We start from the raw sequence: 25,810 nt of genomic DNA, 5'->3' as shown, positions 1-25,810 counted from the left end.
TTCACACTGCTATAAAGAACTATGTGAGACTGAGTAATTTATAAAGAAAAGAGGTTTAATTGACTCACAGCTCAATATGCTGTACAGGAAGCATGGCTGGGAGGCCTCAAGAAACTTACAATCAGGGTGGAAAGTGAAGGGGAAGCAAGCATGTCTTACCATGTCAGAGCAGGAGACAGAGAGAGAGTGAGCAAACAGGGAAGTGCTACACACTTTTAAACAACCAGATCTCCTGAGAACTCACTCACTATAGTGAGAACAGCAAGGGGAAAATCCACCCCCTGATCCAATTACCTTCCACTGGGTCCATCCCCCAACAATGGGGATTACAATTTAACATGAGATTTGGGTGGGGACACAGAGCCAAACCATATCACCTTTTAAGGATTTATTTTTAGAAGTAAGATCAAAGGGTATAAACATTCTTATGACAGAGGGCATGACATAAGAATTTAGAAAACAGAGAATTTAGAAAATAGTCTAGAATTGCTGTCCAGAAAATATTAACTATTGAAAAGAAAATAAGCATTTGAGATAGAAATATAAAGTTAAGCATAAAAGTATTAACATCTAATTATTGTAAACTTTCTGTAATTGAACTGGAACTGTTAGGACAATTTTTAAAGGCAGTGTAGTGGTTCAGCACTGCTTTGAAGCCATCCTTTATGGGTTTAATTCCATTCTGCTATTTGCTCGATGGGTATTGTATAATTTTGCTATGGTTAACATAACAGAATACCACAGATTTGGTGGCATAAACAACAGGATTTTATTTTCACAACTCTGAAGGCTGGAAGTCCATGATCATGGTGCAGGGTTGGGTTCTAATGAGGCCTCTCCTCTTAGTTTGCAGATGGCCGTCTTCTTGCCGCACCCTCACATGGTCTTCTTTTCTGTGCATGTGCATGCCTGGTGGGTCTTCCTCTTCTTAGAAAGTCATGGGTCCTATTGGATTATGGCCTCACACTTCTGACCTCATTTAACCTTATTAAGCTCCTTAAAAACTCTATCGCCAAATATAGTCACATCAGAGGTTAGTGATTCAACACATGAATATTGGGAGGACACAATTCGATCCATAACAGGTATGCTTGGCCAAGTTACTCGATGTCTGCATATCTGAGTTATCTCATCTGTAAAATCAAGGTAATAATACTTTATTGGCTATGATGGGATTAAATATGCTTTTATGCACAAAGCATTCAAGAACAGTGCCTAGCACATGGTAAGTATTCAATAGACAAATAGTGTCACATTTAAAAATTGAAAGTGTACATGGACATGGTATGCATTAATCACAATACACTATAAAAATATCTTCCATAGCAGGATTTCTAAATTGGATACAATAATAATTCTTATAATTATTAGGAGTAATTAGTATTAATGGAGAAGAAATAGAAACATTAAGCAAGTAATCCAAAATCATATAATGAATTGACAGCGTGATTAAGAATAAGTACAAATGTTTCAAGAAAAGTTATATCCTTTTAATTCCTTTTAAATTAAAATAACTGTCATAAAGAAGACAAGTCATCTTCTATAGTAAATATTTTTGAATTTTAGTAGGTGGAAACATGGACTTATAAGTTTTTTAAATCACTTGGAAGATTTCACTTATTTCAGCTTTTTTAAACTGCTCCATCCACATAGAAAATAAACCTCCCAATACAACTAGCTCCAAAATGTTTAGTAGGATGTTTAAGAATAAGAAAAATAGGCCAGGCGCAGTGGTTCAAGCCTGTAATCCCAGCACTTTAGGAGACCAAGGTAGGTGGATCACCTGAGGTCAGGAGTTCAAGACCAGCCCCACCAACATGGTAAAACCCCGTCCCTACTAAAAATGGAAAATTAGCTAGGTGTGGTGGCACATGCCTGTAATCCCAGCTACTCGGGAGGCTGAGGCAGGAGAATCGCTTGAGGTTGACGGAGAGAGGAGGTTGCAGTGAGCCAAGATCGTGCCATTGCACTCCAGCCTGGGCAACAAGAGTGAAACACCTTCTAAAAAAAGAAAAGAATAAGAAAAATAAGTGTCAAGATACTAAGAGCATCCACATTACCCCCTTGTTGAAATAAACTTACTGGAAAATGAAGCAACCCACAAGTAATATCTGAGTTGTATTTTGTGAGGAGTAGTGGGCAAGGTAACATTGAGAATGCAAAGGAAGGTATGATATGTAAACAGATAATTAAGATAATATAGATATTCACATAATATCCTTGAGTATAGCTGAAGGACACCTAACTCAGCATGGCCGGGAGAGATTGGGCAAGAATTCCAGCATCATAGTGGTCATCTTGGAATAAATGGAGAAATGGCATTGAGCTGAAGATGACTACAAGATAGCTACCAACAGGGGCAGTGGAAAGGGATAGCTTAACCAAGCAGAGGTGTAGAAGACAGGCTTAAATGTGACAAAACTAAAGGCAGATAGAGTAGTAAAGACAGCTGTGATGATCTAGCCAGAATGAGGTAGTGGGGATAAAAGAAAAAGAACAGAAAAGGTTGAGAAACACTTAAGCATTAAAAGTATTAGAACTATGGATGGGTAGGTATGGAACTGTGGGAGAGGAAAAGGATTAGACAGCAATTCAGGAAGAAGAGCAATTTAGAGGGAAGATGACACATTCAGATTTCAAAATATTAGGATCAATGTGATGATAAGTGGTTGACAGAAGGTTGAATATATAAATCTAGAGCATGGGGATTAAGGCTGGGCTGCACAGCAGTTGAAACAAGAGACTGGACAAGATCACCCACAGAGTATTAAAAATGACAAGCAGGTAGGGAGAAGAAACGGATAAAGTTAGGTATAAAAATATAGTCAGATAGAAGAAATAATCCCTAGTATTAGGTAAATCAGTAATTATAGTAAACAATAACCTATTGCACATTTCAAAAGGGCTAGTGATGAATAATTATAATGTTTCTAGCATGAAGAAAATATAAATGTTTAAGGTGATGGATATCCAAATTACCCTGATTTGATTATTACACATTATGTGAATGTATCAAAATGTCACACGTACCACAAACACATTTAAACTTATCATGTATCAGTAAAAAATATTTTGACCAATGACTTAGAGACAGAAGCCTGGAAAACATCAATATTAAAGGAAAAAACACATAGAAGAAACCCATGAAGGATCTGGAGGAGAGATGAGAACCAGCAAAAAACTGAGTTACAGAAGATAAATGTGCAGAGATTCTAACACAGGGGAGCCTTTGATAAAAGCCCATTGAATACGCCAAAAAGAAATTAATTTGTGATCTTAGAGATGACAGTGTCTGTATGGTGAGGGAACTAGGAAGATGAAGAGATTGTAGTGAATTCCTCTGAGTAGGAGATGAATGTCTAGAAATACCTTAGAATATTTCTCAGCATATACAGCAAGAAATAGTGTCTCACCTAAGGTAATATCTCTGTAGTGAAACAAACTTAGACAGAAGTGTTCAAAGCAAATGATGTGCAGAGACTAGATGGAGAAGTCTGGCCCAGACAGCAGACTACAGTTTAAGCTAGGATTATCAGCCTAATGAAATTTTTTACTTGGGAGAAAACAGAATTTCAAATGGAGAACTAACCAATGAGAAAAGAAAACGCATCATTATTTCAAACAGAAAACGAAGGAACCACAAGCAGAATTGGCAGTAATGTTGACTTTTGATGACATGTCCTGCAAATTACTCAGAAAGGATTCCTTAAATACCCTAGACTAAGGGCAGGACAAGTTTCAGAGAATGAACTGGGCTTGAATGTGTCAGTAAAGATCAAGTTGCTCCAACAAAAGGAGAGGAGTATGGGCACAGGGAGCTTGGGAAGCATAGGAATAGATTGACAGGGGAAAACAAGATTATACAAGTTTAATCTGCATAGATATGCAAGATGGACTTCACGGCTAAACTTCTAGGACACATGAAAGAGTCAGGGAAGTAAATTATCCAATGGAATAAGAAATGGACAACGGAAGAAAGAATAGCATGTCAGAAGTCAAATACGTGAGAGTTTCCATGCCTGGCACATAAGAATGTGGTAAAGTTTTATTGAATGAAGAAATGAATGAGTAAACAAATTAATGAAAAAAATACTGAATGCAAAGACTGGTCACAGTTTTATTGTTTCACTTTATCTAAATTAAGATAGAAAGACAGTATCCATGCTTCATCTAAAATTTCCATTTTTAAATTATGCATGGATTATTCCCCTCACCCCCAAATTTCTCTAGACAAGAGTTGACTTTATAAAAGAAAATTAAAAGTTAATTAAATTTTATTTATTTGGAAAATTGAAAAGAATTAGTGGGAGCCATTGATGAAAATCACAAACATAAAGAATTACTTTTCCTTTACTATTGTCTACTTTTCAGTTTCCTCTCAGTAGGAAAGTCATTAATCTGTTGTGTTTTATTGCAGAATCATAATTTTACATTTAATTATACATACAAGCTGCACTAAGCATACCCTCACTAAAGGGCATACCTTAATAAAGATGATACAACATGCCTCTATAACCTAGCAAGGTCAATCCGTGAGAAGAATAAATAAAAATGTAATTTAGTAACTGCTAGAATAATCTGAGAAGATAAAAAAGAAGATTATTTCTGGAGGACAAAATGATTTTTTAAAAATAGAAAATGATGAGGTCACAAGGTAAATGATTTTTAAAAAAGGCTGGATTTGGCGTCAGAAGACAGTTCTTGTTCTGTGACTTGCTTTGTAGTCTAGGACAAACCATTTAATGTGTCTTGCCTTGTTTTCCTCATCCACTATGCAGAAGCCATAGTGATCTTTTTAAAACATAAATCAAATCACATCGCTTCCCTGCCTAAAATCCTCCAATAGTCTCTTCTTACAATTGGAATAAAATCTAACACCCTCCTCGTGACCTTCAGCATTGTGAACATGAACGAAACCCTGCCTACCTCTTTAAACTCCTGTCTTTTCCTTTTTCCTTTTATTCACTGTGCCTAGATTGTTCTTAAACCCTGTGAAGCTTACATTTGCTGTTTGTCTGCCTGAAATACTGAGTCCTAAGGCCTTTTGTTGACTATTTCTTATTATTTAGGTGTCAGCTCAGATGCTACCTGCTCAGAGATGCCTTACTTTACTTTCTATAGAAAAATAGCTACCTTACTCTCATCTATCAATCTCTTTCAAATAATTATAACTTATTTTGGTTAAACTAAGTATAGAAAATAATATATTATTTACTATTTATGTCTTTGTATATTGTGTGTGTCCTCCTATCAAACATCTCCTTGCCTATCTTGTTCATCACTGAAATCTTTGACTCTGGCTAACAATTTATGCTTCACAAGAATTTGTAGATGAAAGGAGAAAAAAGGAAAAAAAAGGAGAAGAGAGAACAGGAAAGGAGAGAAGAGGAGAAGAAAGGAAAGGAATGAAAGGGGAAGGAAAAAAGAGGAAGAAAGGGAGGGAGAAAACAAATAAATAAAACACTTTGGAAATAAAATGAGAAAAAAAAATGAGAAATTATACTAGGAAAAAACCATCAAGGCATTGTTTAAATATCACTTCATGCTTGAATATATTTAAATACCACAAACTTGTTATGATTTAAAGGAACTCCAAAGACTATTGTTTTCGTTTTCTTGATATTTCAGTGAAGCCTGCAAAATGTATATGTGGGGAAGTGAGAGTAGATGTGTGATTTAATTTCTGTGCTTTATTTGGGTGAAACTGGAGTAGGAAGAAACACAAGAGACACCCTCAGAGCACAGTCAAGATGTCAGCATTCACAAACCCATGTGCTACCCCTCTAAATTATACTCCTCCAGATGGCTTGGTTAATTTTGAAGTGGATAAAGCTAACAGTGCCAGATCACACCCAAGCAGTATAAAACTGTATAAGAACACAATAAAACAGTAATAAACAATAGATTATTTTAGTGGCATATGGCAGATACTGAGTCAGGCCAGCCTCAAATGTAATCTTTGGATTCTGTTTAAAAATCAGTGTCTGAATTATAGCATTAGCATTCAAAGCACTCTTGTAAGCAGTAAGTAACTATTCTAAAGAAGAGAAAGGGAGGGTCAGATAAAGGAGAAAAAGAAAACACAGTGGTCACTGGAGAAGAAAGATAAACAAGAAATAATAAGCAGTGCTTGCATGACAATCTACAAGGGGAAATATAAAATTCATGAAAGCATTCAACAGGAAGAGATGGCAACAAGTAGACCAATATGAAGGAAATGGATATGGGAACTCCCAGCAAGAAGGAGAGCAAAGGAGAAAGGGGAAAATGCACACAAACAAAATAACAATTCCTCCCTTTTCTGAATATCTGGACATAAAATTTATTAACTTCCATTAAAATGACAAAAATTGTATGTTGCATCATAAAAGTTGGAAATACATCGTTAAAACCTTAACTCTGCAATCCCTCAATAAAAAGTCCCTCTTCTGAACATATCTTCACCCCTACACTAAACCCAACCATCTTCTCCTGGGAGAAGGATGTTGCAGAACAATGAGAGATCTGTTCAAATTGCTGAAATTAAAGCTTCCAAGTGAAGAGCCCAGGATATAGCCCCCTTTTACCTACTTATATCCTATATATAGTACATATTTCAACGTAAACAAGACTTCCTCCATACCAAGTGAGAGATTGTACACCTAGACACTAAATAAAAAAGTATTTTTTCCAGAAAAATACTTTTCAAGTGAGAGTTTTGTTAATGGACAGTTTCTTGATAAGATGAGTGATCTGAATAAAGTTAGTTATCCACATAATTAACTATATGTGGCTGAATAGGAAGCCCCAGCCTTCATTCCCACACAGAAACACTAGCTGCCCACAAATGTACACACTAAACATTTTTATAAGAATTCCAGATTCCAATTAAGATGTTGCAGTATTCCAAGTGTGCACAAAGTACAGAATAGTCAAATTGAATTGAGTAAGAAGAGCAATTTCATTTACCTGGGTCCGCCTCTCCCCCAAGTTAGCACAGCTCAGTGCCAAGACAGAATGCCCCTTCACATCTTTTTCCTCTGGGAGAAAAGAATGGAGCATGCCTCAAATGTTCCAGCTTTTCAGAGAGCTGCGCAAGAAACTGGTCTCTTACTTCCTTGATTGGTGTGCCAACAGAACTAGCATAATTTGAATGTCTGGGGGTCACTGAGGACAATGGAAAGCAGCAGGTGGCTTGATATGGTTGGCACAGCATGGCACAATTGGGGGAGGAAGTGCACAACTTAAGACTTCTTCCTTGGCAAGGAGGGAGAAGAGTGGAGCATGTGTTGGCATTCTGGCTCTTCAGAGGGCTGCCCGAGGGACTAGTTTCTGTCTTGCCTCACTTGGAGCACTGATGGAACTAGCATAGTTTGGATGCCTTGGAGCCACTGAGAGCAAAAGTTAAAAAAAAAAAAAAAGCAGTAAGCAGTTTGCTCAGTTTGCTATAGCTACCATACCTCAGTAAAATCAAGAGAAGATGCACAACTCAAGGCTTCTCCTTCAAGAGGGAAGGAGAAACAAGCAAGAAATGAGTCTGTCATTCTAGCTTCTTGGAACACCAGCTTCTGAGAAACTGATATCTGTCTCACCTTACTCAGTGTACTGACAGGAAGCTGGCATGCTCTGGATGTTTGCCAGCCACTGACAACAAATGAGAGTGGGAAACTTGCAGCTGTAGAACCAGAGAACTTGTGGTGGCACAGGCAGACATCAGAAAAGATAATGAGTTCCTGAGGGGAAACAAAAAACACAGTAAGCCTCTCTGAGAAACTGCATGCACAGGCCCAGATACCCCAAAAAAGTTTCAGAGGATTCCAGAATCTCTTTCTGGGCTACTTAGTGGGAGTCTTATCCAAAGAAAGCCAGTCTGAAGACTGAGAGAAGTGACAGATCCTAATACAAAGCTACAAGGTGCGTGAAAAACAAGGAAACATGCCTCAATCAAAGGAATAAACTAACTCTCCAGAAACTGGACCTACAAAGAGGTATGTGGACAACTTGAAAGAGAATTCAAAATAATTGTCATAAAGATGGCCAGTGAGCTCAAAGAAATAACAAATGAACAGAATAAAGTATCAAGAAAGATACAGAAAATATAAAAAAGAAGTTTTGGAGCTGAAAAAGAAAATAAACTGCAAAATTCACTAGAGAAGTTTAATGGCAGACTTGATATTGCAGTAGAAAACGTCAGCAAACTTGAATATGAGTTATGTGAAATTATCTGCTAGAGGTGCAAAATGAAAAAAGAATGACAAAGAATAAAGAAAACCTAAGGGACATATGAGGCACCATCAAATGGGCCAATATTTGCATTATTGTTGTTTCAGAAGGGGAAGAGAGAGAGAGAATGGGGCAGAAACATTACTTAATAAAATAACATCTGAAAACTTCCCAAATGTAAGGATGGAAATGGACATCTAGATTTGAGAAACTACATGTTCCAACTAAGATGAATTCAAAGAAGTACACACCAAGCAACATCATAATCAAATTGTCAAAAGTCAAAGAGAAACAATTTTGAAAGCACCAGGAGAAAAGCAACTTGTTATGAACAAGAGACTATCACCAGATTTCTCAGAAGAAATCTTCCAAGACAGAAGAGAATTGGGATGATATATCAAAACACTGACAGAAAAAAAACCTGCCAGTCACGAATACTGTATCCAGAAAAACTATCCTTTAGTAATTAAGGAAAAATATTCTCCCAGATAAAGAAAAGCTGAGGGAATTCATCATCACTAGACTGCCTTACAAGAAGTGCTAAAGGGAGTTTATCAAGTTGAAACGAATGGATGCTAAACAGCAGCATGAAAGCATACATAAATACAAAGCTCACTGGTAAAGGTAAATACATAAAAGCATAAAGAATACTATTGCTGTGATCTGAATGTTTGTGTGCATTCAAAGTTCATTTGTTGTAATCTTAACCCCCAATATAATGGTATGAGGAAGTGGGGCCTTTGGGAGACAATTAGGTCATGGGAGCCAAGCCTTCATAAGTGGGATTAATGCTTTTACAAAAGAGGCCCCTGTGATCTTGCTTGCCTCTTCTACTATGTGAGAACACAGAGAGAAGGTACAGTCTATGAATAGGAAGTGGGCCCTCATCAGATACCAAATCTCTTGGCACCTTCACATTAAACTACCCAGCCTCCAGAACTATGACAAATAATTGTTTGTTGTTTATAAGCTACACAGCTTATGGCATTTTATTACAGCAGCCTTAAAAACTAAGACATCTGTAATATTGTAACAATGCTGTATAAATCTTTTAATTTTTGTATAAAAGTTAAAAGATAAAATTATAAGAAATAATTATAAAAATCTAGCAATGGGTATACAATATAAAAAGATGTAATTTGTGACATCAATAGCATAAAGTGTGGGGGAGGTGAGTAAAAGTTAAGCGTTTTTGTATGGAATTGAAGTTATCAGTGTAAAGTAGATTATTTTAACAATAACATGTTTTACGTAAGTTTTATGGCAACCACAATGAAAGTACCTATCTAGCAGATATTCAAAAGAAAATGAGAAAGAAATCAAAACATGCCACTACAAAAAAGTCAGAAAAATACAAAGTAAGACAGTGAGAGCAAAAGTGAGTCAAAAAGCTACGAGACAGCTAAAAAGCAATTTAAGAAATGGCAATAATAAGTCCTTTCCTATCAATAATTACTTTAAATGTAAATAAATTTAACTCTCAATTAAAAAGACTGATATAGTGGCTGAATGGATTTAAAGAAAACAAGACTCAACTGTATGCTGTATACAAGAAACTCACTTTGGACTTTAAGACCCACACAGGCTGAAAACATAGAAAAAATAATCCACACAACTTCCAGCACTATGTTGAATAGGAGCGGTGAGAGAGGGCATCCCTGTCTTGTGCCAGTTTTCAGAGGGAATGCTTCCAGTTTTTGCCCATTCAGTATGATATTGGCTGTGGGTTTGTTGTAGATAGCTCTTATTATTTTGAGATACGTCCCATCAATACCTAATTTATTGAGAGTTTTTAGCATGAAGGGTTGTTGAATTTTGTCAAAGGCCTTTTCTGCATCTATTGAGATAATCATGTGGTTTTTGTCTTTGGTTCTGTTTATATGCTGGATTACATTTATTGATTTGCGTATGTTGAACCAGCCTTGCATCCCAGGGATGAAGCCCACTTTATCATGGTGGATAAGCTTTTTCATGTGCTGCTGGATTCGGTTTGCCAGTATTTTATTGAGGATTTTTGCATCAATGTTCATCAAGGATATTGGTCTGAAATTCTCTTTTTTGGTTATGTCTCTGCCAGGTTTTGGTATCAGGACGATGCTGGCTTCGTAAAATGTGTTAGGGAGGATTCCCTCTTTTTCTATCGATTGGAATAGTTTCAGAAGGAATGGTACCAGTTCCTCCTTGTACCTCTGGTAGAATTCAGCTGTGAATCCATCAGGTCCTGGACTCTTTTTGGTTGGTAAGCTATTGATTATTGCCACAATTTCAGAACCTGTTATTAGTCTATTCAGAGATTCAACTTCTTCCTGGTTTAGTCTTGGGAGGGTGTATTTGTCGAGGAATTTATCCATTTCTTCTAGATTTTCTAGTTTATTTGCATAGAGGTGTTTGTAGTATTCTCTGATGGTAGATTGTATTTCTGTGGGATCGGTGGTGATATCCCCTTTTTCGTTTTTTATTGCATCTATTTGATTCTTCTCTCTTTTCTTCTTTATTAGTCTTGCTAGCGGTCCATCAATTTTGTTGATCTTTTCAAAAAACCAGCTCCTGGATTCATTAATTTTTTGAAGGGTTTTTTGTGTCTCTATTTCCTTCAGTTCTGCTCTGATTTTAGTTATTTCTAGCCTTCTGATAGCTTTTGAATGTGTTTGCTCTTGCTTTTCTAGTTCTTTTAATTGTGATGTTAGGGTGTCAATTTTGGATCTTTCCTGCTTTCTCTTGTGGGCATTTAGTGCTATAAATTTCCCTCTACACACTGCTTTGAACGTGTCCCAGAGATTCTGGTATGTTGTGTCTTTGTTCTCGTTGGTTTCAAAGAACATCTTTATTTCTGCCTTCATTTCATTATGTATCCAATAGTCATTCAGGAGCAGGTTGTTTAGTTTCCATGTAGTTGAGCGGTTTTGAGTGAGTTTCTTAATCCTGAGTTCTAGTTTGATTGCACTGTGGTCTGAGAGACAGTTTGTTATAATCTCTGCTCTTTTACATTTGCTGAGAAGAGCTTTACTTCCAACTATGTGGTCAATTTTGGAATAGGTGTGGTGTGGTGCTGAAAAAAATGAAGTTCTGGCCAGAGCAATCAGGCAGGAGAAGGAAATAAAGGGTATTCAATTAGGAAAAGAGGAAGTCAAATTGTCCCTGTTTGCAGATGACATGATTGTATATCTAGAAAACCCCATTGTCTCAGCCCAAAATCTCCTTAAGCTGATTAGCAACTTCAGCAAAGTCTCAGGATACAAAATTAATGTACAAAAATCACAAGCATTCTTGTACACCAATAACAGACAAACAGAGAGCCAAATCATGAGTGAACTCCCATTCACAATTGCTTCAAAGAGAATAAAATACCTAGGAATCCAACTTACAAGGGATGTGAAGGACCTCTTCAAGGAGAACTACAAACCACTGCTCAATGAAATAAAAGAGGATACAAACAAATGGAAGAACATTCCATGCTCATGGGTTGGAAGAATCAATATCGTGAAAATGGCCATACTGCCCAAGGTAATTTATAGATTCAATGCCATCCCCATCAAGCTACCAATGACTTTCTTCACAGAATTGGAAAAAACTACTTTAAAGTTCATATGGAACCAAAAAAGAGCCCGCATCGCCAAGTCAATCTTAAGCCAAAAGAACAAAGCTGGAGGCATCACGCTACCTGACTTTAAACTATACTACAAGGCTACAGTAACCAAAACAGCATGGTACTGGTACCACAACAGAGACATAGATCAATGGAACAGAACAGAGCCCTCAGAAATGATGCCGCATAGGTACAACTATCTGATCTTTGACAAACCTGACAAAAACAAGAAATGGGGAAAGGATTCCCTATTTAATAAATGGTGCTGGGAAAACTGGCTAGCCATATGTAGAAAGCTGCAACTGGATCCCTTCCTTACACCTTATACAAAAATTAATTCAAGATGGATTAAAGACTTATATGTTAGACCTAAAACCATTAAAATCCTACAAGAAAACCTAGGCAATACCATTCAGGACATAGGCGTGGGCAAGGACTTCATGTCTAAAACACCAAAAGCAATGGCAACAAAAGCCAAAATCGACAAATGGGATCTCATTAAACTAAAGAGCTTCTGCACAGCAAAAGAAACTATCATCAGAGTGAACAGGCAACCTACAAAATGGAAGTAAATTTTCCCAACTACTCATCTGACAAAGGGCTAATATCCAGAATCTACAATGAACTCAAACAAATTTACAAGAAAAAAACAAACAACCCCATCAAAAAGTGGGCAAAGGACATGAACAGACACTTCTCAAAAGAAGACATTTATGCAGCCAAAAAACACATGAAGAAATGCTCCTCATCACTGGCCATCAGAGAAATGCAAATCAAAACCACAGTGAGATACCATCTCACATCAGTTAGAATGGCCATCGTTAAAAAATCAGGAAACAACAGGTGCTGGAGAGGATGTGGAGAAATAGGAACACTTTTACACTGTTGGTGGGACTGTAAACTAGTTCAACCATTGTGGAAGGCAGTGTGGCGATTCCTCAGGGATCTCGAACTAGAAATACCATTTGACCCAGCCATCCCATTACTGGGTATATACCCAAAGGACTATAAATCATTCTGCTATAAAGACACATGCACACGTATGTTTATTGCGGCACTATTCACAATAGCAAAGAGTTGGAACCAACCCAAATGTCCAACAACGATAGACTGGATTAAGAAAATGTGGCACATATACACCATGGAATACTATGCAGCCATAAAAAATGATGAGTTCGTGTCCTTTGTAGGGACATGGATGAAACTGGAAAACATCATTCTCAGTAAACTATCGCAAGGTCAAAAAACCAAACACCGCATGTTCTCACTCATAGGTGGGAATTGAACAATGAGAACTCACGGACACAGGAAGGGGAACATCACGCTCCGGGGACTGTTGTGGGGTGGGGGCAGGGGGGAGGGACAGCACTGGGAGATGCACCTAATGCTAAATGACGAGTTAATGGGTGCAGGAAATCAACATGGCACATGGATACATATGTAACAAACCTGCACATTGTGCGCATGTACCCTAAAACCCTAAAGTATAATTAAAAAAAAAAAAAAAAAAAAAAAAAGAAAAAATAATCCACACAAATTGTAGTCAAAAAAGACAGTAAGAGTGGCCAAATTTATATCAGACAGAGTAGATTTTAAGTCAAGAACTATCCAAAAAGGCAAAGAAGGACAAGGACATTATATAATGATATAAGGGTCAATCTGCTGTAACAATTATAAATATACATGTGCCCATAATCAGAGCACCCAAATACAGGAAGTAATCAATGAAATAATTTAATAGAGAAATAGACAACACACAATAACAGTAGGGAATTTCAATATACCACTCTCAATAATTGATAGAACATCCAGACAGAAGATCAATAAGGAAATAAATAAGAGGATTTGAACCAGACTATAGATCAAATGGAACTGACAGACATTTGCAGAACATCCCACCCTACAGCAGCAGAATACATATTCTTCCCAAGCATGCATGAAACATTCTCCAGAATAGATCACATGTTAAGTCACAAACAAGTCTTAACAAATTTAAGAAGATTCAAACTGTGTCAATTATATTTTCCAACAACAATGGAATGAAATGAAAAGCAAAGGAAAATGGAAAAGTTCTTAGATATGTGAATATTAAACAACACACTCTTGAATAACCAATGAGTCAAAGAATAAATCAGAAGGTAAACTTTAGCAAAATATTTTGAGACAAATAAATATGAAAAGAGAACATAACAAAATGTATAGGATGAACCATGACCAAGTCAGATTTATCCCTGGGTTACATGGATGGCCAAAATACAAAAATAATCAATATGAGACACCACATTAACAGAATAAAGGATAAAAATTACATTATTATCTCAATATATGCAGAAAAAGCATCTGAAACATTTAACACCCTTTCATGATAAAAACACTCAATAAACTAATAGAAGAAAATTATCTCAACATAATACAGGCCACAGTTAATGCCATGCTATACAGTGAAACACTGAAAGCTTTTCCTCTAAGATCAGGAACAGTTAAGGATGCCCACTCTGACCACTTCCATTCAACATACTACTGGAAGTCCTAGCCAGAGAAATTAGGCAAGAAATATAATAAAAAGGCATCCAAATCACAAAGAAAGAAAAACAAATTTTCACTGTTGGCAGATAATATGACGCTATGTGTAGAAAACCTTGACAATTACACACACACAGACACACACACATACACAAACCATTAGAACTAATAAACCAATTAAGCAAAGTTGCAGGATACAAAATCAACACACAAAAATCAGTTGAGTATATGTACACTACCAATGAACAATTGGAAACAAAAATGCAGAAGGCAGTCCATTTACAACTCAATCCAAAAGAATAAAATTCTTAGGAATAATCTAAACTGAGAAGTATTATAAAATATGTAGACACTGAAATCTATAAAAGATTGCTAAAACACGCACACAGACATACACACACACAAATAGGGGGCGTGATGCCATAAGGCAACCAACCCACAATGTCAAGTTTATCATCCAGAACACCAATGCGGCAGTGGCCATTTTGATTCGGAGTGTCTTCTTCTCTGAGGTGCCCATAATAGTCATTGTCTGGGTTCAAATTGATGCCAGTTCCTCAGTTCTTCATGATGAGTTCATGGCTCACAAACTTAGATTAATTCTCCTCATTAGTGACGACATTGTGGACAAGCTGCTATCCTCCCGGGACTGCCCATGTGAAGAGTTCTGCTGAGTGCTTGGTGGAGTTCACCCTCGATGTGCAGTGCAGTGACGACCAGATTTGACATATCACATCTTGAGACCTCATCTCCAACAGCCCCCAGGTCATTCCAGTGCACCAAGATGATGACCCTAATGACTGTGTGGAGCAGGATGACATTCTCATCATCAAGTTGAGAAAGGACCAGGAGCTGAGACTTTGAGCCTATACAAAAACGTGTTTCAGCAAGCAGCATGCCAAGTTGAACCCTACTGCAGGGGTGGCTTTTGAATACAATCCAGACAATGCCATGAGGCATGCAGCATACTGCAAACCCAGGGAGTGGCCAAAGACTGAGCACTTGGAGCTGGATGAGGATAAATCACAGGTGCCCTGTGACCCCACGGGCAAGCCAGAAAGTTTTGCTACACCATGAATTCCTATGGCTCTCTGTGTCCTTAAACCATGTCCTCTTAGCCCTCACTGGATTGAAGAAGAAGCTGAGTGACTTACAAACTCAATTAAGCCACGAGATCCAGAGTGACATGCTAACTATAAACTAGCTGCAGCTTGCTGCTTCAGCAAGAATGGAGATTCAAGCCAGCAGCTGGATTTGGGGGGTCTCTCTTGAGACTCTTCTAGTTTTTGGAAATCTAGTCTACTGTTGCTTGAGCTTCTTGGCAGGTCATCAGTACCAACTAGAAGCGGGTGATAGATTACTAGGGATGCCAGCGGCATTTAAGCAGGACAGATTTTTACTGGCCCTAACTGCTAATTGCCAGCAGTGCTCCACAGATCCCAAAACATCCCTTTTAGCCTGTTTCCTAATGCACCTGTAGGGGAGCCAAACGGACTTCTCTCCTGGTTAGTTCAGCTCTTTACTTTAAACGCTTTCTGTCCAAAAGGAATAATTTCAGTTGTACCTTAGATTTCCGGTATTAGGATTGAATGTCACAGCCTTCATTCAAAGGGCCTATAAACCCTTCCAGTTCTTTCCCCAAGGCTGTCCTACCAGCACTTCAAATTCCCAGGTGTCTTTAATTTGAGAAGTAACCTTCTGGGAATAGCATCAGGCCATGGCTGTGCCCTCTCCCCTATGTAAACATAATATTTCACTCTCTACCCAGCAGTTACAAACCCCTTCACCACCAATACCTGATTATTTAGTTTGTTTGTGGTGGTGGTGGTAGAGGTGGCAGCGACCAGCAGGAGCACGGCCCCTCCCACATACACAGAAGTATTTCATTTCTCCCAAATGAAGGCTCTGGCCCTGAACTCTTAACACTGTCTCCAGGGAGGAACATACACAAAGCAGTTAATTAGGCAGCCTGGAAAAAACACAGAAAGAAAGAGATATTTATTGATTAACAGAAGTTGTGTTTTTAAAAGTGTTTATTTTTGGCAATGAAGAGCACAACATAATCTCAAAAAAGTTAAAAAAAGAAGACACAAATAAATGGAAAGACTTCCCATGTTCATGGATTAGAAGACATTGTTCAAATGTCCATACCATCCAAAGTCTACACATTTAATGCAATCCCTATTAAAATCCTAGTGACATTTTTTGCAGAAATTGACAAAACAATTCTAAAAACTGTACAGAAGTACAAATGACCCCACAGTAGCCTAAACAATCTTGACAAAAAGAGCAAAACTGGAGGCCTCAAACTTTTTAACTTTAAAACATATTACAAAGCTATAGTCATCAAAAGACCATGGTACTGGAATAAAGATAGACATATAGGCTAATGGAACAATACTGAGAGTCCAGAAATAAACTCACACATATACAGTCAAGTGATCTTTGACAGGATGCCAAGAGTACACAATGGGAAAATGATAGTATCAGAAAATTGGTGCTGGAAAAACTAGATATCACATGCAAAAATAATAAAATTGGATCCTTATTTTATACCATACACAAAAATCAACTCAAAATAGATTAAAGACTTAAACATAAGACATGAATTTATAAAACTCCAAGAAGGCAACATAGGGTAAAATCTTCAAAGCATTTGTCTTGGCAATTAATTCTTGGCTATGACACCAAAAGCACAAGTAACAAAAGCAAAAATAGACAAATGGATTTACATCAAACAAAAAAGCCAGAAACTAAAAATCTTCTGCATAGCGAAGGAGATAATCAACCAAGTACAAAAGCAACCTACAGAATGAGAGAAAATATTTGTAAACCATATATCTGGCAGGGGGTTAATATAAAAATATACAAGAAACTCAATAGCAGAAAATAAAAATAAAAATAACTATCTTCAAAGAAGAGATACAAATGACCAACAGGCATATGAAAAGACATTCTTCACTAATCATTGGAGAAATACAAATCAAAACCACACTGAGGTATCATCTCGCACTCATTACGATGGTCATTATAAAAAATTAAAAATTAAAAAAATAAAGTGTTGGCAAGGATGTGGAAAAATTTGAACGGTGTGCACTACTGGTGAGAATATAAAATTATGTTGCCACTATAAAAAAAAGCATAGAGATTCATAGAAAAATTAAAAATAAAAACTACCATTTGATCCAGCAATCCCACTTCTGGGCATTTATCCAAAAGAGCTGAAATCAGGACATGGAAGATATTTGCCCTTCCATGTTCATTGCAGCATTATTCACAATAGATAAGAATTAGAAACAACTGGTTGGGCGCAGTGGCTCATGCCTGTAATCCCAGCACTTTGGGAGGCCGAGGCAGGCAGATCATGAGGTCAGGAGATTGAGACCATCCTGGCTAACATGGTGAAACCCTGTCTCTACTAAAAATAAAAAATAAAAAATTAGCCGAGCGTGGTGGCAGGCAGGTGCCTGTAATCCCAGCTACTCCGGCGGCAGAGGCAGGAGAATGGCGGGAACCCAGGATGGGGAGCTTGCAGTGAGCCGAGATCGCGCCACTGAACTCCAGCCTGGGCGACAGAGCAAGATTCCGTCTCAAAAAAAAAAAAAAAAAGAAAAAAAAGAAAAGAAGAGAATTAGAAACAACCTAAAAGTTTATCAGCAATATGTATGGATAAAGAAAATGTAGTATATATTTATAGAATAGAATATTATTCAGCCATGAAAAGAAGCAAATTCTGTTACATAGATATACCTTGAGGACATTATGCCAAGTGAAATACGCCAGTACAAGAAAGACAAATAGTACATGATTCCACTATAGGAAGTATCTAAAATAGTGAAACTCATGGAAATAGAGTAAAATTATGGTTTCTAGATGCTAGGGAGAGGGATAAATGGGAAAATTGCTGTTCCGTGAGCATAAAGTTTTAATCATACAAGAGGGAAGATTTTCACAGATTTGCTCTACTTATGCTTACAGTTAACAATGCCGTACCATACACCCAAAATTTAAGAGGAAAGATCTTACGTGTTTTTTACCACAATAAAAAAATTTTGTAACATTCACAGAAAAAAAATTTTTTTACTCTATTTGTACATATGATAGAAACTTTTGATCTATAGCTCAAGGCAAAAAGTAATCATTCCAAATTAAATTATCTTGGTTAATATGGCTGTTTACAGTAGGGAATATGGCTCATCACACTCCAACTGAAAAATAAAGACTTTCTAATCTCAATAGCCTGGCCTGTAATAAGAATATAAAATTATAAACGCAAACTTTCAACTCCCAAGTGAAGCATGAAATTCCAGAGCCACTGTATATTGAGAGTGGGGAGAAGTGTATGCTTAAGGGTAAGATTCATATTTTATATTTTATCTCCCTGGAGGAACAGCATCTTTCCTCAAAGAGAGAGCCATCACAGTGTAAAGCATAATACAATGGCAATCAAAGGGACATCCACAGATAACCATGTTCATTACATTGCCTTTAATTGCTTTAGCCTAAAAGACAGCAGCCCAAAAGTATAGATCCATGGCAGATCATTGTACTTAAACAGTCAAATATGTATCCTTCATATTTTAAAATATAGCCACTGGCCCACCAAACAGGAGTTCTACTGTCCACTTCTCTCACACTGCCGTCTACACAGTATAAAACCTTTCATCTTGACATAATTAGAAGAATCTTCCAACCAAGTAAAACTATGACTTGCTCACATGCCTACTTTTCCCACATGACCATGGCAAAATCAGATATTGTCAAATAACTGGAGGACCTCAATTCACCATAGAATTTTCATAAAATGGTTAAGAGGTAGGAGCCTATGGTTCATGGAGGAAATTTGGGAAGAACTCATGCTTAGTCTAATAAAAAATACAGTTCATTCATTCTCCATGAAGACAGGAAAACTATGCCATCCTGATCTTCACTATATCAATGGTCTGTAATTGTTCAGTAAAAATTCTTCAAATGAAGGAATGTCCAAAGTTGTCTGGATTCAGTCTGTAAAAGAGTAATTAAGCTTTTGCTTTTGCTTAATTTACATGCCTTGACAGTATATTAAAATGCTTAATTAAGCAGCTTTTTTATGGTCACAGAAGTCTCTGTGATGTTTAACATTATGAAATCTACATATTCAGAGCCACCTGTAGTCTATAAAATTTAAGTATTTACGTATAATTTAATCACTTATATTTTCTTCATAAAAGGAATTATTTAAGATATGGCAACTAAATCAGAGAATTCTGGATAATTACTTTTATTCATAATTTTATCCAAATGATGAAGTTCATAATTGCACAACGTTATAGTTATTAATATATTAAGGCAGACCTTAAAAGCTCACAGCAAAAGAGTAACACAGTGACTGAGATTATGCAATATACCAAAGAGGATATTGACTTTACTCTGGGTAATATGCAAACAAATTTACATTTATGTCTTAAACTTAACCCCAACCTTATAAATGATTGAATGCATCCAGTGGCTTATTTTCTGTAAATCAGTAAGTAACCTCAAATGAATGCATCAATTTTCATAATGCATGCCTTGTTAGTATCATCTAATATTTTTATTTCAAGTAAATAACCATATTATTCATGCTAGTAGCTGGTACAAACCTTTACCATTCTTCTTAAATTACTTAGCTGGACTCACCCACTCATTTGTAACAGATGGCCAAGCCTCCTACCTCACAGAGAAAATAGCAGCCATCAGTCACAAACCACACCTCTTGTATTATCTGCATGTTCCCCAGCTTTCCCTTCTTCCCTTCTGTCCCAGAAGATGTGTTGCCTCTCTTCCAAAGATAACACTTTAATCTGTACTCCTGATTTCATCTTCTTCCTTTCTTCCTCTCTATATTTATTGAGTGCCTTCTGATGCCAGAATATTCTAAGCCTGGGGACACAGTGGGAAACAAGACACAAAGCCCCTCTCCTTGCGGAGTTTGCATTCTATTATGTGTCCTCCAAGGCCTTTTCAATATTCACCACCATTTTTTGAATCTTCACGGTATCCTCTGTCATGGCTGTTCTCTTTTAGCTTACAACCCTGTTTAACTTGTCCTCATCCTTAAAATGAATCTGCTTATTTTGCTGACCTTGAAGGCATGTATCTCCTTCCCTTACTGCTGCACTTCTAGAATCAGCTGCAGTTTCTGTTTCTACTTTCACTTCCCTTTTTCACTCCTCAGTGCACAGCTATCTATTTTTCTTTTGTTCTCTGTACTCCAGTGAAACATTTATCCTCAGCCTTTGACAAGTCTTCCTTCCCTTGAGTCCTCATGAATCCTAGGACAGAATATAGTTTATTCTCTTGGCTACACTTTTTGCTACTGCTTCATTCTCTGCCTGCAACCTTACTGTTTGACTCCCTAAGATTTCATCTTTGGCCTTCTTTTCTCATTCTGCTCATTCTTCCTGAATCATCCTACTCACACCCATGGTTTCAGCTACTACGTATGTGCTAACAACTCCAAAATTCTGTTTTCAGAGCCTTCTGAATTCCTTATCTATATTTTCAAGTACTCCAAAAGCATTCTCATTTAAATAGCCATATCATGTGCTAAATATGTGGTACGTATTGCTACAGAGAAACATAGAGAAAATATTACTAGCTGTGATTATAGAAAAGCTCCAACATCTCAGTGGCTTAATAAAATATGAGTGTTTTATTGTTGGTGGTGGTGGTGTTGGTTTCGTTTTTGCTCATGTAAGGTCCAGTTGGAGGTGGTGGTGGCGGCAGTGTGGTGTGGAGGGTAAAGGTGGTTCTGAGACCCAAGTTCAGGAAGAATCTCCCCTCTCTTATGTCGCTTGCCAGGTCATTCAAGAAAGTTTTATCCAGTCAGTGGATGGGAAAAGAGTTTGGAAGTGGTGGAAGATTTTATGTGACAGTTTTGGAATTGTTATATTTTCACCCACATTCCATTGAACAGAATTCAGTGACAGGGTCCCACCTAGATGCAAAGGGGTTGGAAATGATAGTCCATGTCTGGGCAGCCACTTCATAGCATCCTCTATATTATGCAAGAAGAGCAAATCTTTAGTAGTTGGTTAAAAATGTTTGCTACAGAAATCCATGGGTGACCTTTCTAGACAGAATTTTGTTTCTGATCAGTTGAATAAGGATTGCGAAGAGTGAAAGTGGAGAGGAACAGGGTGATTCTTTTCTGGAAGCACAATGTTAGTGTTTAGGTGCTCATTTAATGTTCTTAGAACCAAAACTTGGTGGTTAGGGAAATGACAAAGCTCAGGAAGCAACTGATTTCTCTACCTTCTATTTTTATTCCTTTAATCCAAACTTCATATAATTTGAATGTCAGAGTGTCATATGTTGCTGGATGTAGTTTGGATGTTCGTCCTCTCCAAATCTGATGTTAAAATGTAATCCCCATTGTTTGAGGTGGGGCCTCATGGGAGGTGTTTGGGTCATGGTGGCAGGCGCCTCATGAATGGCTTGGTGCCATCCCCATGGTAACGAGTGAGAGTTCTCGCTCTGGTAGTTCATGCAACAGCTGGTTGTGTAAAAGAGTGTAGCACCTCCCTCCTCTCACACCATGTGAGAGGCCCACTCCCTCTTTGCCTTCCACCATGATTGTAAACTCCCTGAAGCCCTCAGCAGAAGTAGAGACTGGCACCATTCTTCTTGTACAGCCCACAGAAACATGAGCCAATTAAACCTCTTTTCTTAGTAAATTACCCAGTCTCAGGTATCTTTATAAGAACACAAAAACAACACTAACACATTGCTCTCCTTCATTCTTTATTTTTTTCCTTTTTAAATATATAGTTATTTTTCTAATAATAAAAGTATAGATTAATCTTTCCAAAACTCAGTTATTTAATTCCCTGAGTTAAGACATTCAATAATATCTTCAATGATTCCAAGAGGAAGTGCAAACACATATGATGTCATGAAAGCCAGTACAATGGCACTCCAGCCAGCCTTACCTGCCTTTCACTGAGCTTTATTGTCTGCTATCATTTCTGTACCACTTTAGCGCCCATAAGGTCTATTTTCCACTGCCAGAAAGCAGATGGCAACAAAGAAAATGCTGGGAGTGCTCTTCCCCATGTGGTTTTTGTTTAGAGTCACTATTGAGAAGCATCACACAAGACGTGGAAAGCAAATGCCTCCAAATCCAAATTCCAAAGATTGGGAGGGCATTATTCCCCAGATATTGTGAGCAGACACATGGGTGGTCATGAGATTTGAAGCACATTCTGAACGAACACTTGAAAATCACCTCAATAAATATTCTGCACTGAGATAGTCTTTATCTCCCCGAAAGACTTCCAATGAGAATAAACTTCTAATTCCCTGCATTAAACATTTCAAACTTGCAATACATAGAGTAGCTGAGATTTCCTTGAGCAAACCTTGACATACAATGTCCATCATTATGCCATAACGATCTCAAGTGGGGGCACACACACACACACACACACACACAAAAACCCAAATTCTTACCATTATCAAAATCCAATTCATTGTTTTGATACATGCTTTTCTGTATGGCATGTCCTTTTCCTGACATGCCATTTCTGTCTGACAAAAGTCCTGTTCATCTTTCGAATTCAAATACCACCATCTAACTGAGTCCTTCCATAATTCATGCTCTTTGGGGAGCCCATAACATCTTGCTCATACCACTTACATGGTATTTGTAACATCATTTACATGCCCTCACCTTGTAGAAAGAAATTATGTTTCATTACACTCTGTGGTCTTAGTTCTTAGTACAAACATTGTCATATAGTAAGCATTCAGTAATGTGTTGGATAAATGGTCCATTTTGAAACAAAATGTTATTAATGTAGGTGAACATTTTCTTCACAGCATACTCGGAAAATTGGGAGAGTAAACCTACATGCTGGGAGTATACTTAAGGCTCACTGAAGCGTTTCAGGAACCACCCCCTCTCTCCAGTAGGACACAAGCATGAGGGACAGATAAATGAGCAATGGGAAGACACACGCCATCTTCCACCTCTCCCTCACCTTTCTCCTCTGAACCTCTTATCACTTATAAAATCAGTTACTTCATTTATTGGCCTACTGGGAGTAGGTTTTATACCAATCCCTGACTCCAGTATCCACCATTACAAGCTTTTTCCTCCTGAAGACTTACTGTAGAGAAAAGGGCCTCTCCAGGTTGTCACATTAATGGTTCTACGTGTCTGACCTTCCTGTAGGAGGTGCCCTAGTTGCCCAGACAAGTGGTGCCACCTGCCTGCGTGCGGGGGAACATGCTCCTGACGCATGGCAAGGTAGGAGCAGCACTGCCAGGAGCTGAGCCCCAACTGCAACATCCGTTTTCCTTCATTAACATAGGGTCAAAATGGCTCCACTTTTTAAAATGGCTCCTTTTTAATTAAATTGATGCCAGCTTCTGTGTTTCACCCTATCCCAGGAATTTTCAGTCCATGACTTAAGGCAAAGACAGAGAAAAAATAAATAATAATTTGATTAGCCCTTTCGCTTGGATTTTAATCTCCAGAAGCTTTGTTCAGGTCAAATACCATTCAACAAACTCACAACCACATATTCCATTGACTCATGCTGCAAATACGGCATTGATTGCGCAGTGAAATTACTGGGGTTTTTCTGGGGGCTAGAGTAGACTGATAAAATAAGCGTGCTCTTTACCCTCTTGGAGCTTACAGTTTTTGGAGGAAGTAAAAGGAGAAAATAAATAAAAAGAAATGTTCAATATAATATAAGGTAAGAGGTAAGTTCTATAAAGTAAAATAGAGCAGAGCAACAGGATAGAGAGGGTGGGAAGGGGCAGATGGAGCACATTATTTTAGATGGTGTGGGTAAACGTCTCCAATGTGATGAGGAGCCTTCTGTGCTAGACCTGAGTAAAGGAAATAAGCCGTAGAAATGGAAAGATCTATGGGAAGAGCATTCCAAACAAAAAAGAACAGAAAGATCCTGAGGCCTGGAGTGTCTAAAGACACTCCACAAGAAGGGCTGATGTGGCTTCAACTGAGTAGGGGGAGACAAGCTGGAGAGGCGGGCAGGAGCTAGTTCTGTGAGAGTCTTGCAACAGGAGTCAAAACTTCCACGTAGGTCTAAATTATTGTGACACTTGTGACAAGACTTTAATTAGGGCCATGCTCAATGTTCCTTATTCCTCTTGAGGAGTGAAAATAAATTAGGCAATCTAGAATAAGTAAAACCAAGAAAGTTATTTCTGGTGCCAATTGTCCTGTTATTTGTCATGCTACCTGTTTTCTAAAAGAAATTACCTTATTAAAGCATCTCATTTATTTACACCCAAAGGGCTTTGCATAAACTGAAATTAAATCCGTGTGAGGGCTTTTACAAAGTTGGGGGAAATTACTTCTCAGCCTGAAAGTAGTAAGGGAGATTTTGACAATGACCTTATGAAATCTTTTTAACTTCCTAGGAGTGCAATCATGTTTTCAGATCTTTCTGAAGAAACCTTAGAGAGATCTATTGTTTTAGATATGAGAACACTGTTATTTCTGCAAAAATCATCCAGGTCATTAGTGGCTGATTCATTCACATTTCTGCAGTAGCTCAGTATGTAGAGCAGGCTTTGAACCAGATACAACCAGACTTACAATCTATTCTCAATCTTTCTACCACTCTGAACCTCAGTTTTACAAATCAATTGATGATAGAATCAAATGTAGATACCTGCTCTAGTGCCTGGCACATCACATAAACTTTAAACTAGTGTTTCTTTGTCCTTAGCCAGTTGTATTTCATGAAACTTGTGGACAAGAACATTGCTGTACTTATTTCCCTGCAAAATATTCTCCAATGCCATAGCATATTTTGTCCCCTTCATTCACTTTTGCCTTTCAATTACCATGTTTCTTAGAGGTTAAGTCAGTTTAAGAGCCCTCCTTTCTCCCCAAATATGAAAGCCTTCAAACTGGAATGGGCCTCTGAGGTAACTAGGAACTGTGTCATATCATATAAACAACAAACAAATAGATTGCAAACCTATCCGACAGGACTTGAAACATATAATCTGAGCCTATCTATTTCATCTCACAGACCCATGTTTTGATTTGGAAGACATTTCAGCACATGTAAATTCACTCCCATTGATGAGTCAGACACTTAACCTCAGAATATGGTGTATGAATGCTGTCTGCTTCCAGGATCTATAGCAGCAATGTGTTACTTGAAGAAAGAAAATATATAGTAGAACCTATCACACATTTGTTTCTGGCTTCTTTCTGTAACGGAGTTTTCAACTTCTAAGCTCCTGAGGAGACATCCTTGACAAAATACACACACACACAAGCACATGCATGCACTAACACGTGCACACACACACACGCACTCATACTTGCTGTGTGTATGTAAGGGAGCATTTTGCGGATTATTCCAGAATCTGCAAATCATTAAGATCAGAGGCAAACCCAGAGTTTACTGATTGGCAGTTTTGTTCACTTGCTTCCAATGCATTGTCACCTCTATATAAAAATGATCTATCCCGCCAGGCACAGTGGCT

At 37.7% G+C, this 25,810-nt stretch overlaps 1 protein-coding gene and 1 pseudogene across 1 annotated transcript; one reads left to right on the top strand and one right to left on the bottom strand.

Annotated features, from left to right (window-relative positions):
- Positions 1-279: 279 nt before the first annotated feature.
- On the bottom strand, positions 280-20,406 carry LOC134736738 (protein FAM193A-like). Its single transcript, XM_063640001.1, has 3 exons — positions 20,043-20,406; positions 1,876-2,001; positions 280-1,133 (listed from the first exon to the last, which is right to left on the bottom strand). Exons 1-3 carry the CDS (start codon positions 20,149-20,151, stop codon positions 976-978), a joined length of 393 nt encoding a protein of 130 aa, XP_063496071.1. The 5' UTR covers positions 20,152-20,406; the 3' UTR covers positions 280-975.
- LOC129481603 (DNA-directed RNA polymerase II subunit RPB3-like) lies at positions 5,751-15,515 on the top strand (annotated as a pseudogene).
- Positions 20,407-25,810: the final 5,404 nt, after the last annotated feature.

This window comes from Symphalangus syndactylus, chromosome 5, assembly GCF_028878055.3.
Source record: "Symphalangus syndactylus isolate Jambi chromosome 5, NHGRI_mSymSyn1-v2.1_pri, whole genome shotgun sequence".
In the NCBI taxonomy this organism is placed as follows: domain Eukaryota; kingdom Metazoa; phylum Chordata; class Mammalia; order Primates; family Hylobatidae; genus Symphalangus; species Symphalangus syndactylus.
The sequence above is the reverse complement of the archived record's forward strand: the minus strand, read 5'-3'. Positions and strand labels throughout refer to the sequence as shown.